This window comes from Lactuca serriola, chromosome 4, assembly GCF_051521515.1.
Source record: "Lactuca serriola cultivar US96UC23 chromosome 4, Lser_US96UC23_V15, whole genome shotgun sequence".
NCBI lineage: Eukaryota > Viridiplantae > Streptophyta > Magnoliopsida > Asterales > Asteraceae > Lactuca > Lactuca serriola.
The window spans coordinates 9,138,181-9,152,399 of NC_136411.1; the positions used below are offsets into that span (position 1 = coordinate 9,138,181).

Genomic DNA, 14,219 nt, shown 5'->3' on the forward strand with positions numbered 1-14,219 from the left:
TACATAGAATAAGACATTTTACCATGAAGACATGTTGGTACAACAAGGTACATCAAAGAAACGAGAAGGATTTTTTTATTCCACGTTTCCGTTGTAACAAATGATTCTGGTGGACAAATCAACCCTTTCAGCTAGACCAATGGCTAGGTCTGTAAACGAACTCAACGTTCGGCAAACCGTTCCTGAACTGTTCGGCGGGAAGTTCGTTTATGTTTGTTTATTTAATAAATGAACGAACATGAACACAAATTATCGTTCGTTTAGTTAAATGAACGAATATGAATAATGTCTCGTTCGTTTATTTACGTTCATAAACGTTCGTTTATGTTGTTCGTTTACGTTCGTTTATTTTTGTTTGTTTAAGTTTTTTTAAGTTCATATATCTTCAATTGTTTTTTATTACATTATAATATTATAGTTCGTTTATATTCATATATGTTCAATTGTGTTTGTTTATCTTTGTTCGTTTATTTTCGTTCGTTTATGTACGTTTAGTATGTTCATGAACATAAATGAACGAACATGAACAAGACAATTTGTTAAACGAACGAACATGAACAAAAAAACTTCGTTCGTTTATCCGTTCATGTTCGTACATTTATGGGCTTTTGACAACCTCTCTTTTCTGGAAATTTACTTATCTATTGCTATTATAATTTCAGTTTGATGCTTTGAAATCGCTTGATTCGAATCAAAGATGTTTACCTTCTCATATGGATTAATGGATGTACACTCTGACATCGATAGTGGAAAACTGGAAACACATAATCGAAACACATAATCAATCTTCTTCCTGTGAATATTATTTATGTGTTTGATTGTTTACGTTATACTCAACTATATATATATATATATATATATATATATATATATATATATATATATATATATATATATATATATATATATATATATATATATATATATATATATATATATGTTAATTTGTTTCTTACATTTATTGTGTGCTACAATGCACCAATAGGAATTTAATAAAATTAAATAATTATTTAATTAAATAAAGATAGATATTAAATGATTTCCATAATTGAATGCATATTAAATGATATCTATAGTATAATTTTATTTTTATGGAAACTAATTAAATTCGTCATTAATGTCAGTAATAACATTCTTTCAGAATAAATTTGTATCAAGGTTTTTATGTTCACAATAACATTCTTTCAGAACTCACTCACTTAAAATACAATAAAGTTATATGGAATATGAAGAATGAAAATGTATTCTAGTAGAATATACTTTCGTTCTACTTGAATACACTCTTATTCTTTTAGATACGAATTCATTCTGAAAGAATATTACTGTTGACATTAATGACAAATTTAATTAGTTTCCATAAAAAAAAATTATAAGTATGAATATCATTTAATATACATTTAATGTTTACTAAATTCTTATTGGTACATTGTAGCACACAATAGATGTGAGAAACATTTGAACCTATATATATATATATATATATATATATATATATATATATATATATATATATATATATATATATATATATATATATATATATATATATATATTGTTATTGTTATTGTTAGTTGGTATTAGGTATGGCCATTGTTTTTGAATCCAATTTAGTATCAACCGAAACATCTTCACCGACCTAATTGTAGCATTGGGTACTCTGAATCTAAAGCAACAAGAGTCGGATCTCAAAGACTAATGTCCCCACCTTATACTAAGTTAGAATCGCATTCGTATGAATCGCAATTTAATCAATAACATATAGATATATGATAAAACAATATATATGTTATGCAGGTTAGCTACTAACAACAACACAACATAAATAAATATATTTACAAGAGCTTTTTGTAATTTACGGCACTTGGAAAGCTTTATGTTAATTAACAGTTTCACACCAAAAGAGGTTTTATTATTATTATTATTTATTAATGTCGTAAATCAAATATTTCTAGTCTGAGATTAGGGTTAAGATATATATTGGAGCAGTCTTCATAAATGGAAGCTCCATTGAGAGGTTCTGAATGGGTGTGAAATCCAGTCTCCTGGCACTCCCTCACAATTTTCATCCCATCAGGGTCAGATAATCGAAAATACCCGTAACTCCTTACATGCAATAAATAAATGAGATCCAATTTGTAAAAAAAAAGTTACGACTCTTTTTAATGTGGAAAATACAAAAACCTCAAATAAGGACCAAAAAAGCAACAGAATTGTTTTTTGGATCAAATTTGAAGAAATCAGCTACACAATAATGTAATTTACACTAAATTGACAATCACATCTGTTGATGGATACCAAAATAAATATAGGGGCAGGCATACCTTGATGTATCTGTGGGAGCCATGACAATAGCAACTGCCTCTGGTACCATCACCTGCAGAGATTAAATAAATCGAAAAAAAAAAAAAATACGATTACTGATTTTCTTTCATTTATCTTAGTTATTTGTAACATATATACCTGATAAGAATATTGTGTATGTAGATCAACTGATGACATAAAACAACTTTGGGAAGGATGTGTCTGAAAAAAAAGAAAAAAGACCATATAATTACTTTATCAAGAAAACATCTAGTAAAAAGAAAAAAATAATAATAATAATTGTATTCATACATGGATCCATCCAACAGGGAAAAGGGATTGTTCATTTTGAATGGCAAATATTTCCTCTTCATTAACAGCCTGACACTATTCAATAAGCAAAACAATATAAAGTCTCACATATATGAAGAAAACATTAAAAAAAAAATCTAACACATTTTTTATTTTAGACTTACTGTGCTAGAAGTAGAATCTTGTTTTGGTATTATAAGAGTTGTTACATAATAGGTCCCTTCTTTCTGGAAGCAAAAATGGATACAAATACTCAGTTCCATAAAATTACTTTGACCATCAATAATGGTCAAACTTCAAAGATAAAAAAAAATCTTACAAGAAACGCCCCAAGAACGCCACATGTCTCCAGATCCTTGCTTGTGTTATCTTCCGCAAGATCAAGAAACCCATCTAGCAACTGTGTCGACTAAAAGAATAAAACTTTATAAAACTTCATTGGGTCCCACAAGTAAGTAAACTGCAAGTGTAGAATCTTACTAAGTGAACATCTTTGAGGACTCTAGTAGATGTTGTTGACTCATTGACCAGACTTGTGATTCGTGAAACTTCTGCTGCTCCATGTGGTGGTGCATTGTGTATGCAGGAGATTATAGAAGAAGGGTAAGAGTGTGTAACTTTGAAAAAATTAGGCTCCATGAAACCTAATTTGTTCCTTATGATGTTGGCTGCTTGTGACAAGTGGGAATCTTAGATGCATAAGCTCATGTCTTTGTTTACATCTTAAATATGTGCATTTCTGTAAACAAAACATACATCTGATCTGAGTTCTTGTGAACAAGTTTAAAAGCATGACACTAATGAGCACCATTTGAATGTTCTTTGATTAAACATGTTATTGTTCAAACAAAGATAGAGATGAAATTCTTCAGAATAGGAAAAGGGATTCAAAAGTTTTTCATGAACCATAGATAAGAAAGATCATAATGAGCTAAACACAAGTAGCCTACTGTCGCCCAATTCATTTTTGAACCAATTACAGCCTCAGGAGAGGAGATAATTCAAGGTTTCTGGAGAAAACCTAAGTAGACGAAAGGTTTGGATTAAAAATTATCAAGGTTAGCATCGAAGAGGACTTAAGAGGGGATTCTATTGTAAATCGAGGCCGATTATCCTGTAACCTTTTGAATAATAGTGGATAGGCATTCTCCGGGTGCTTGTTCTTTTGTTAGATTTTGTATTTAGTTGGTTGTAACTTGTGATTGCAGTGGAAAATTTGTTGAACGTACTCTCATAAGTTCATCAGTAAGACAGGACAAATCTTAATTTGATACATGATCCCATGGATCATTGATAGGAACCAAAGGAACTTGACTAACTATGTTTTACCCTAATCATTGTAACTTATCTTACGTATACACTTAACGATTCATTCTTCCATTAACACCAAGCCGATTACGAATATGAAGAGGAAAACCCTACACAATTCTTACAGGCAGATGAAAACCATGAACAAAAATTAAATCAGACACACCAGAAACTTGTTGTGCTTGTGCTCAAACCCTAAATATTGAATTAAAATATGAATTACATATCATCTAAATAACTCCAAATAACAAATTGATCATGGACATCTGTGCTCACCGAAACTGAGGGAGAACGTTGCAGCGAAAGCGAGGAACCTTTTGGTGATCTCGAACAATCTACCTAACTTGCATCGATCTTTTTGCCCAACTTGTCAATTTGATGCGTCCTTCTTTCTTCATCGCGTACTTATCTCTTTCGATCTGTGTGTGTGCCCCATTATTGGGAATAAACAGTCAAAAATATTCCCACCCGCCAAATTCAGCAAACGAATGATAGCAAGAATGCCTGATTACGAAAGAGCCCTTCATTGGTTTGTGCTATTGGAATTACGAAATAGCCCTACATAGATTCAAACCTGGCATTCAATCATCAAAATATAAACGTAATTATTTATGCTTAATAAACTATCATTATTTATAACTAAATTATTTTTTTGTATCCTGCCAATCTACCCTAATAAATGAAAATGTTATTGATACTTGTCATTCTCTAATTTAATTGATTACATGTCATTTTGTCATAATTTTAAAATATATTTATTTTCCACTTGTCAATTACTTTATTATTCATTTCCACTGTATCATTAATTTAGTTTCCATAAATTAAACCTACTATAATGACTATTAATTTCAAATTTAAAATTTAAAATTTCAATTTCAAATAAATTTACACTTTAAACCTTTGTATTTAACATTTTATTATAATAATTCGTTTAGAACACGGATCAAACAATTAAACACAAAATTTTAATTTGCATGTTTTTTTAAATAATTTTCACTTATTTTATATTTTAAATTCAAATAAAATTCCCATTTAATCGTTCCTATTTAATATTATGTTTTGATTAACCCATATAATATACGGGTTTTATAACTAGTTTTATTATATACCATCAATCTAATCAATCTTTTACTTTTAATTTGATATCATTTTTCTTTTCTTTTTTTTTTTCATTTTTTTTTTGTTATTTTTTTCTTTTATTTTATATTTTCATATTATTATTATTATTATAAATTTTGATAACCATATAGAATTCAAACAATATTTTAAATTCAGACAACATTATAAATTCACACGATATTATAAAATTCAAACGACTATATAAAATTGAACAAAAGTAAAATTCGTTTTCAATCCGTATAACGCACTACGCAAATGTAATACCGAACCAATTAATATATTTGTGATACATAAAGACAAAGTTTGCTTTTGTTCTGTTTTATATAGTCGTTCAGTCCCAATTTATAATGTCGTTCGAATTTTAAAATTTCATCCGAAATTTATATGATTGTCGAAATTTATAATAATAATAATAATAATAATAATAATAATAATAATAAGATTAAAATAAAAAATAAAAAAAGAATTAAAAACAACAAAAAAACAAAATAGGGAAAAAAAACAATAAAAGATAGAAAAGTCACATAAGGGGCTGGAATTAGAAAAGAAGAGGGGGTACTTATAACATTAGCCTTATCTTTTTGTGCAAGAACTCATTAAATTTATAAGTTATATGTTAATTAAGTCACTTTCGCTAATTTTTAACGGATACCTGATTACCAAGCCTATGTGGAACTATGACTTTTCGAGGAAATTAAATTACCTATTGCGTAAAAAAATAGTTTATTAATCAAATTGAGTAAATGACAATAGTTAAATGTGTTATAGTTACATTTTTTTATGTTTTATCTTTTTAATAACATTAATTAGAGCAGGCTCCACCCATATAATAAAAACCTTATTCTCTTTTCATGAACGAGACCTTTAACAGGAGTCGAATCAACACCACTTTCATATTTCCTTTCGTCCATTTATCCCTTCTAACAGGTGGTACACAAACGAAAATATCTTCCCGTTACCAGTAGGAGCGAAGTATGTAGACGTTGTTACCGGCATGAGCGGAGATGTTCTATTCTTCTTCCATTTCTCATTAACGAGACCTTCAACAAGAGTCAAACCAATATCACTTTTGTATTTTCTTTCATCAATTCTTCCCTTCTAACCAGTGGTACGTGAACGAAGACGTCTTTCTCTCTTCCCCCTTCTCTAGCAGCACACTTACATCGGGACGATTCAACTCCAACATCGTCTACGTCAAATGTATAAGCCAAAACCTGATTCCGCTCAACGTCGGTGTTGATGCCCTAATCCGATTGTTGGAACTAGGTTCCGATTTGCGAAACTTGTTAGTCCAAAAACTGATTTTGAACATTTCCGAAGTATATTCATGTATGTGAGAGAGATAGAGAGATGAGTTGAATGTGTGACCCATATTTTTTTAATAATATAAATTAAATAGAAAAAAATATAAAAAAAAGATGGACGACTGATGGCATGACCCACTATCACATAAGCTTCCTCGGTGCATCATACTTCCAAGTAGGCTTGGTAACCTGGGATCCTTAAAAAATTAACAAATATGACTTAATTAAGAAGAAACTTGTAAGTTTAATGATATATTACACAAAAAAAATAGTTTGGTGACCAAATCAGGTACATGAAAATAATTAATTGTGCTGCAATGACATTTACTCAAAGAAAACAATATGACGTGGTCATAGTGCTACAAGTCAACCGGTCATGTAGCCTCGATAACCGGGAATCTGTTAGAAATTAATGAAGATGACTTTATTGACATGTAACTTGTAAGTTTAATGATCTTTTACTCAAAAAATAGTTAAGTAACCAAATCGGATAAATGATAATAAGTTATCATGCTACAGTGACATTTTCCCTAATTACTAAATGTACTTTTTTTACACGATAGATCTAAACAACTCCTAAACTATTCATAATTTCACATATGTCTTATACAGAGTTTGAACTTCGACCTTAAAGAAGAAAAACAGCACCTAATACTGATATACTATAAACCATTTGATAATTACTAAAGGAGGTCATATTGGCTTTTATGTAACATTCTGTTTAAAATTAATTAAATAAATAATAAACTCTAAAGCCCCGAGATGTGATTTTTATTATTATTTTATATAATGGTAGCCAAAATCCATAATATTTAGTGGGACGTTGGTTTCAAGGAGCCAAATGTTATAATTTGGATTATTCGGGGGTTAAAGTATAATTTCAGGATTTATTTTGTAAAGATTTTCAGAAGTCAGGGGGTATTTGGTAAAATATTGGACTTATTATGAAAGGATTCTTGGAGGCAGGGGTTAATGGGTAAATTATTAAATTGAAAGACTTTTGGAAGTTGGGGCTGAATGGTAAATATTGGATTAAAGTTGAAAAGATTTTGTGGGGTCAGGGGCCGAACCTTTATTAATGCAACAATGTTTCATTCGGAACACGGGATTAAACATGTGCCTTACCCTCGTCGCATCTCCAAACCCTAAACCTAGGAGATCAGCCGCCGCCATGCATGACACTTCCAGCCGCCACCATTCTCCGTCCGTATTCGGATCAGACCAGGCCGCCAAGCAGCTACTTTGCCATCAAAACGCAACCTGCTACCAGAGACGTCATAGGCAGTCGATGAGTCGCTGAATCGGAGTTGGAACTGGGTCGTCGTGCGTAGGTCGTGAGTCGTCGGAGACACTCAGTAAGCTAGTTGCAACTCATTTCTTCTTCTCCTTCGTTCTTTTCGGTGGTTCGACGTCAGGTATGTCGGTTGTGGCTGTCGCCGCCCGTTAGCCGCCATTTCTGCTATATTTCAGCGACGTCAGTTGCTTAGGAGGCGGTCCGACGTTATGTTCTTGAGTATATATACGTTGTTATGTGTTCTTTGGGTTGTTTGCGTACTATCTAGCCGGAAAAAACGAGGGAAAGCCCACCACCACCACTGTGAGGTGGTAGCTGCCACCCACTGTCGCCATTTTGCCACCGCTAGCCACCATTTCCGGTGGCGGTGTGCATTTGGGTGTGTTTGGACTATTATTTGAAGTATTTTAGGTATTTGTGTTGGCCTAAAAACATAACCACCACCACCACAAGGTGGTGGCTGTCGTCGCGGACCGCCGTTGACCACTACTACTCGAGGTAGTGGTGGGTGGTGCCCAACTAATGAATCCCTAATTAACCTAAAAACCTAACCATTTGGTTAATTGGCACATGAATAGGTTGGAAACCCTAATTTTGGATATGTTAGCTTTGGTGTTGTCGGTAACCCCCCGTGTTTGGACTGTTGGATTTGGAATTTGGAATTATGCCCGACCACACTGTATATTTGGACTAGTGGAGTGGTGGACTTAATGAATTAAGTCCTTAATGGGTTAAAGGGTTGTTTGGTAGCATCTGGAAGATTCATATTTGAATGATATAGATGTCTGGATAATGCAGAGGCTCTTTTTGAACTTGTATCTTAACGATAAAGTGATGTTTGGTTAGGCATCTGAACGGTTGCCTCTTAACAAGAAAAATGACCATTTTAACCCTATAAACTATTTTTATGGCTGACAATTCTTGACACGACACGAAATAAATGGGTTTGGGTTGAGTTTTTCAACTCGTCAACCCGCTAACCCGTCAACTCGTTTATTAAATGGGTCATATATGGGTTTCTCAAAAAATAAACGGGTTGACCTGCCAACCCTTTTATATTATTAATAAAAAATATATTTTATTTTTAAATGTAATTATGTATCAAGTATTGATATTTAATAAGTATTATATAATATATACCATTGGTTCATAAACCATTTGATTGTTTAGACATTTTGACTCGTGGTGGATGGTCTAAGGTCGTAAGTCATAACCTATAAGGCTAAGTCTGTAACATATTTCTATGAATGTTTTTAATTTTCATTTTGATGTTTAAGACTTAAATCTCTAAAATTCAGATATGTTTGTATCAACCATCAAGAATTTATTCATGTTTAATTATCAATTTTATTTATGGAATCTGACCCACGAACCCGCCAACCCGTATAAATAAATGGGTTGGCGGCTCATATATGGGTTTATGTTCCAAACCCTCCAACCCGTGACCTGTATATTTAAATGGGTTGTGTTTGGGTTGGCATATTCTGACCCGTCAACCCGCCAACCCGCGACACGCCAACCCGAACACGACATGATTGCTAGGCCTACTATTTTTTGCATATAAAATAAACTCCATACAACATTCAAATTAGATATCATACAACATCCAAATATGTCATATATAGATCCTTAGATCATAGTATAATAGATTTTATAAAAATATCTTGCAATAAATCGGTTGAAACAAATTTGATTGTCGGGTTTCGATTGAAACAAGTTCATTGCGATTCTAAGATAACTCATCATGATCTTTGTTGCTATTGTTTACTTCCAGTGGCATTGCTCCCTACAAAAGTTGAGAATCAAAAGTAATAAAAAAAAAGTGTTGTTAGAAGAAAAGCGAACATATATTTTCAAATTGTGAACCAAACACAAGTAAGAAACCAAACCTAAAGATTACAAGTATACAAATCACATATGAATCCAGTTGATTCAACAAGTAAAAGACAATAAACTCATTAAATAGGAAATGGTTCACAATCTGATTATGGGTAAAAATCATCCGTAATTAACTTCAATCATCAAATCTTTAGCATACATTTGACAATAAACTCTTAAATTTGAAGGAGAGATATGGATCCAAGCATCGATCCATATATACCTATTAACTTATTCGATCAGTTCATTGTTATTTGATGAACATCAAACCAATTTCATACAACATTGAGCAGCATCAAAAATGATTTCACAAAAATTGATCAACCAAACACAAGAAAAAATCGATTTCAAAAAATTGATCAGCCAAACACAGGAACATGTTTTAGGGATTGAGAAAATCGATTTCACAAAAACAATCATCTAAACACAAGAACACAGAAAAATCGACCAGAAGGATGCCTAAAAAACGACCATAACAAAACAGATTAGAAAACTTACCAACGAAAGGGGAGGCGGCGAAGGCAGAGGTGGAGCGGGGCTGACAGAGGTCCGATGGCAAGGTGAGAATCGGCTGGAAAAGAGAGAATGTTGCACGATGGGAGAACAGGGGGAAGAAAAAAAGAGAGGCGGGCGTTTTTTTTAGGGCTAAGGGTAATATTTGGAAATTTTTTCATCCCGACTTCTCAACAACTCTGACCGATCAAGACTCGTTTCTTTTATATCTGACCGATTAAGAGGTTAAAAAAATTCCAACCAAACGCTCTGAATCTGAACGATTCAGAGCCAGCCTCTTTATGGGATCATTAAGAGGCCAACCAAACAGCCCCTAAGTAGGAACACTTAACCCTAAACGTCATTTTATATGAAAAACCCTAACTGGGTTTGGGTTCTTGTTGGGCCATTTCTTGGACTGAGTTGCTATGGGCTTTCGTGGGCCAAATAGGAACAAGTTTGTGGACTAAGGAAATTATTGGGCTTTAGGATAAGGCCCATTGGAAGGGTTTGGGCCTAATTTGGAAAATTGAGCCATAGATGGGCCATAATTGGGCCTTGATGATTATGAGATATTGGGCCATCAGAATGCCAAGTGTTTAGACTATAATAAATGGTTGGGCCTTAAGGTAAGTCCATGTAGAAATTTGGGCCCAATTTGGAAAATTGGTCCATATGTTGGGTTGTGGCTTATTGAATGTTTTTGGGCTTTCAAAGTGTGTGTTTGGACCTTGGTTGTGGCCCAAGTTAGGTCATGGGTAAAATAGTCTTTTTACCCCAAGCATGGACTTATGGTTATGTATTGGAACCAGGGGCGGATCTTTCATAGGCTTTATACATATTTAGCCCAAAAATATAAAATTTTGGCCCCCCTGATTTTTTTGGCATAAATAGTCCCTATGCTTTAACTTTATACATATTTAACCCAAAAATATAAAGTTTTGACTATGGCCCCCTGTTCACCAATGTTTATACAAATTATATTTTCGGCCCCTCCAAATGAAATATTGAAGCTTCGCCATTGATTGGAACTCAATTATTAACTGGGTGTTGTTTTGATGTTGCCAGTTCGGGAATCTGTCAACCAGCAGTTAGAGATTTATTTGCGGGACTTCAGCAAAGTGAGGTGAGTCTCCTACTGATTTGTCTGGTATGCATGCATAGGTGGTATGCTAGTGATTATGTGGTATGCTAGTTGTCTTTGTGATACTTGCATGGAAGACCATGGGGGAGCCCATGACACTTGGATGTAAGACCATGTGGGGGAGTCCATGACTTTTCAGGTAAAGACCATGGGGGGAGCCCATGACACTTGAATGTAAGACCATGTGGGGGAGCCCATGGCTTTTAAGGTAAAGACGACGGGGGGAGCCCATGACACTTGGATGTAAGACCATGTGGGGGAGCCCATGACTTTCCAGCTAATGACCATAAGGGGAGCCCATGACATTTAGGTTTAAGACCATGTAGGGGAGTCCATGGCATCCTGGAGTTAGACCCTGGGAGGAGCCCACGACATCCTTATGTGTTTATATGTATGGCTATGTGATTGATATGGTTTATGCAGCTGCTATAGCTAGTATGGATTATGTGGTTATGTGGATTGTGTATGGTATGCTCTGGGGAACTCACTAAGCTTCATGCTTACAATTTGGTTTATTGTTTCAGGTATCATTGGTTTGGAAAGGAAGGGCCCGGTTTGATCGCAGTGCACACATCTGTGTTTCACAATTTATGATTTTGGGATGAACTCTGATAAATGTTTTAATTAACCATGTTTTTGGGTCGTTACATTTTATCCATTTACTTAAAAATATGTTTTGACTTTTATATTCTAATCACACATTTTTAAAAGAAAATATATGTTTTGACTTTTATATTCTAATCACACATTTCTAAAAGAAACTATATGCGAATTGGTATATACAAAATTGAATTTAAACTAGTAAAAAAGCTTGGGCGTCGCTTGGCGTTGTCGTTGTTGTTGTTGTTGTTTTTTTTTTTTGGTCATAGGCGGAATTCTACCTTTACATTTTTTCCAAGAGATTGTATTTTAAAAGATTTTTAAAACGGAGACAAATAGTAGGTTGTTAAACCCTTTAATCTTGTTTAATGTACTTTTATCATGGTTATATGAAACTCACAACAGTATAACTAACACACATGTTTATGGGATTAACACCACTTCAATGGTTTTATATTATTTAATAAAACTATAATACTCTATGATACACTACTTTACATTACAGTTGGGATATCCAGGCATTTATATAAGGTTTTCATACAAATACTACAATGATACACTACTTTACACTACAACGGGTGGTAACCAGACATATATACAAGGATTTTCATATAAATACAGATACAAAACGCTATTTTCTAGAAATAAGTACGCCACTATAGTATACATTTTTTTAGGAACATACATGACTACATTACATTCACTATAAAAAATATTGGATTTTCTGGAGAAACATACTAGCATTTTCTAAATACAAGACAAGTTTTTCATCACTAAAAAATACTTATGAACTCACCAACTTAAATGTTGATACACTTTCAAAATCACTTGTATTCTCAGGGAACCGATAAGACAGGTACACCCGCAAGATTTTGAGAAGACGGAGCTTTCTAGAGTTGCGTCTTTTATACTTTTGTTATATATTTTGATGTCATATAAACAATGTTATGAACATATGTAAATACTTTACATTATTAATGTAATGGTTGTGTTTGCTTTGGTTACTATTATACAATTGTTGTGATATTGTACATGACGTCCTTCGCCCCCAAACGTTTCTGTCGTTCCGGTTTAGGGGTGTGACACAATTAATCAAACAAGCTCCTAATCATCCATGGAGGCTAGGGTTTTGAGTGGAGGGGTTGGAGGTTGAAGAGGATGCCATAATCCTTGAGATCAGGTGCTTAAATATGGAAGAAACTCTAAAAAATCATGGGCTTGTGTTGCAACAGCTGCCACATCGTGGCCTTCCTCTTGCCATGTTGTGGCGGTCATTCAAAACGCACGTGTGTTGTGCATTTGGCATGCCACGTCGTGGCAATATATTTTTCCCAAAAATCTTACTTTTGATCCCTCTAAGTCCTCAACTGACCCATATATATATATATATATATATATATATATATATATATATATATATATCAAAGTTGTAAAAAACGCTCGACGGTAACTAGTCGGTGTACTAGGGTTAAAGGATTAACCGGCTAGGCGGAGATTAATCGGGGGATTAATCGAGGACCATCAATTGCTAATTTGTTGAATTTCAAAAAACCAAATATATGTAATATCATATCAAAATTAATAAATACTACTAATATCATAACAAAATAGGTTAATATGATTAAAACAACACTAATCATACCTCAAATAGTTTCTATTGAGATAAAACTTTTTCAAAGTGTTAAAATTTCATCATGTTATACTGTTTCACTCATTATGTATGCATAGATTAATCGTTAGACGCCTCTAGTCAGTCAAGTAGCGCCTATAGATTAATCGGAGACTAATCCGGACCTAGTCGGGATTTTTACAATTGTGATATATATATATATATATATATATATATATATATATATATATATATATATATATATATATAATTTTGTCCGGTTTCGGTTTTCATCAACTTTTGAATTTCTTAAGACCAAAACAAACCCAATATTTTGGTTTTAAAAAGACTTAAACCAAACCATTGGGTTTTATCGGTTTTTCAGTTTTTGGTTTCGGTTTACTCACTCCCAGTAAATAATAGTGCTACTCCAAATTTAGAATAATATTTTTTATAACACTACTTTCGGTAAGAAAAAAATAGAATTAGTTGTAGATGGTTAAACTCATTTTTACACCAAAAAAAAGTTACTTAGTATATAGAGTTAGTTGTAGATGGTTAAACTCATTTCTTTCTAACAATAATTCATAACTTATGATTTTTTTTAAAAGTTAATAGATTTGTATCTTAAAATACGTAGAATTTGTTGTATTTTCTTTGAAAAATTTGAAAATGTTGTTAGGATTTAGGATTTTATGGCCCATTTTTTGGCATAAGTGAATGTATGGATATATGGAGCAGATTTCTAAATGTGTAACATTCTCTCATTTCAAGAAGATAACACATTCAGAAGCCTACGTGAATTCCCCCATCACTTTCTTTATCCAAATTGTCTTCATTCCTTAATTTTGTCTACTA

At 32.9% G+C, this 14,219-nt stretch overlaps 1 protein-coding gene across 6 annotated transcripts; it reads right to left on the reverse strand.

Annotated features, from left to right (window-relative positions):
- Positions 1–112: 112 nt before the first annotated feature.
- Positions 113–4,435, reverse strand: AMSH2 (associated molecule with the SH3 domain of STAM 2). 6 transcript variants are annotated; one of them, XM_079038163.1, is made up of 9 exons: positions 4,198–4,432; positions 3,094–3,352; positions 2,933–3,022; positions 2,778–2,840; positions 2,614–2,688; positions 2,461–2,523; positions 2,322–2,374; positions 706–754; positions 113–187 (listed from the first exon to the last, which is right to left on the reverse strand). In XM_079038163.1, the coding sequence occupies exons 2-9, from the start codon at positions 3,250–3,252 to the stop codon at positions 128–130; spliced, it is 612 nt and encodes a 203-aa protein (XP_078894289.1). In that variant the 5' UTR covers positions 3,253–3,352; positions 4,198–4,432; the 3' UTR covers positions 113–127. The 6 variants fall into 6 exon arrangements, with proteins under 6 accessions (XP_078894289.1, XP_078894288.1, XP_078894286.1 ...); XM_079038160.1 differs by lacking the exons at positions 113–187; positions 706–754 and adding exons at positions 1,888–2,103; positions 4,088–4,116 and having other exon boundaries at positions 4,198–4,431; XM_079038162.1 differs by lacking the exon at positions 113–187 and having other exon boundaries at positions 619–754.
- Positions 4,436–14,219: the final 9,784 nt, after the last annotated feature.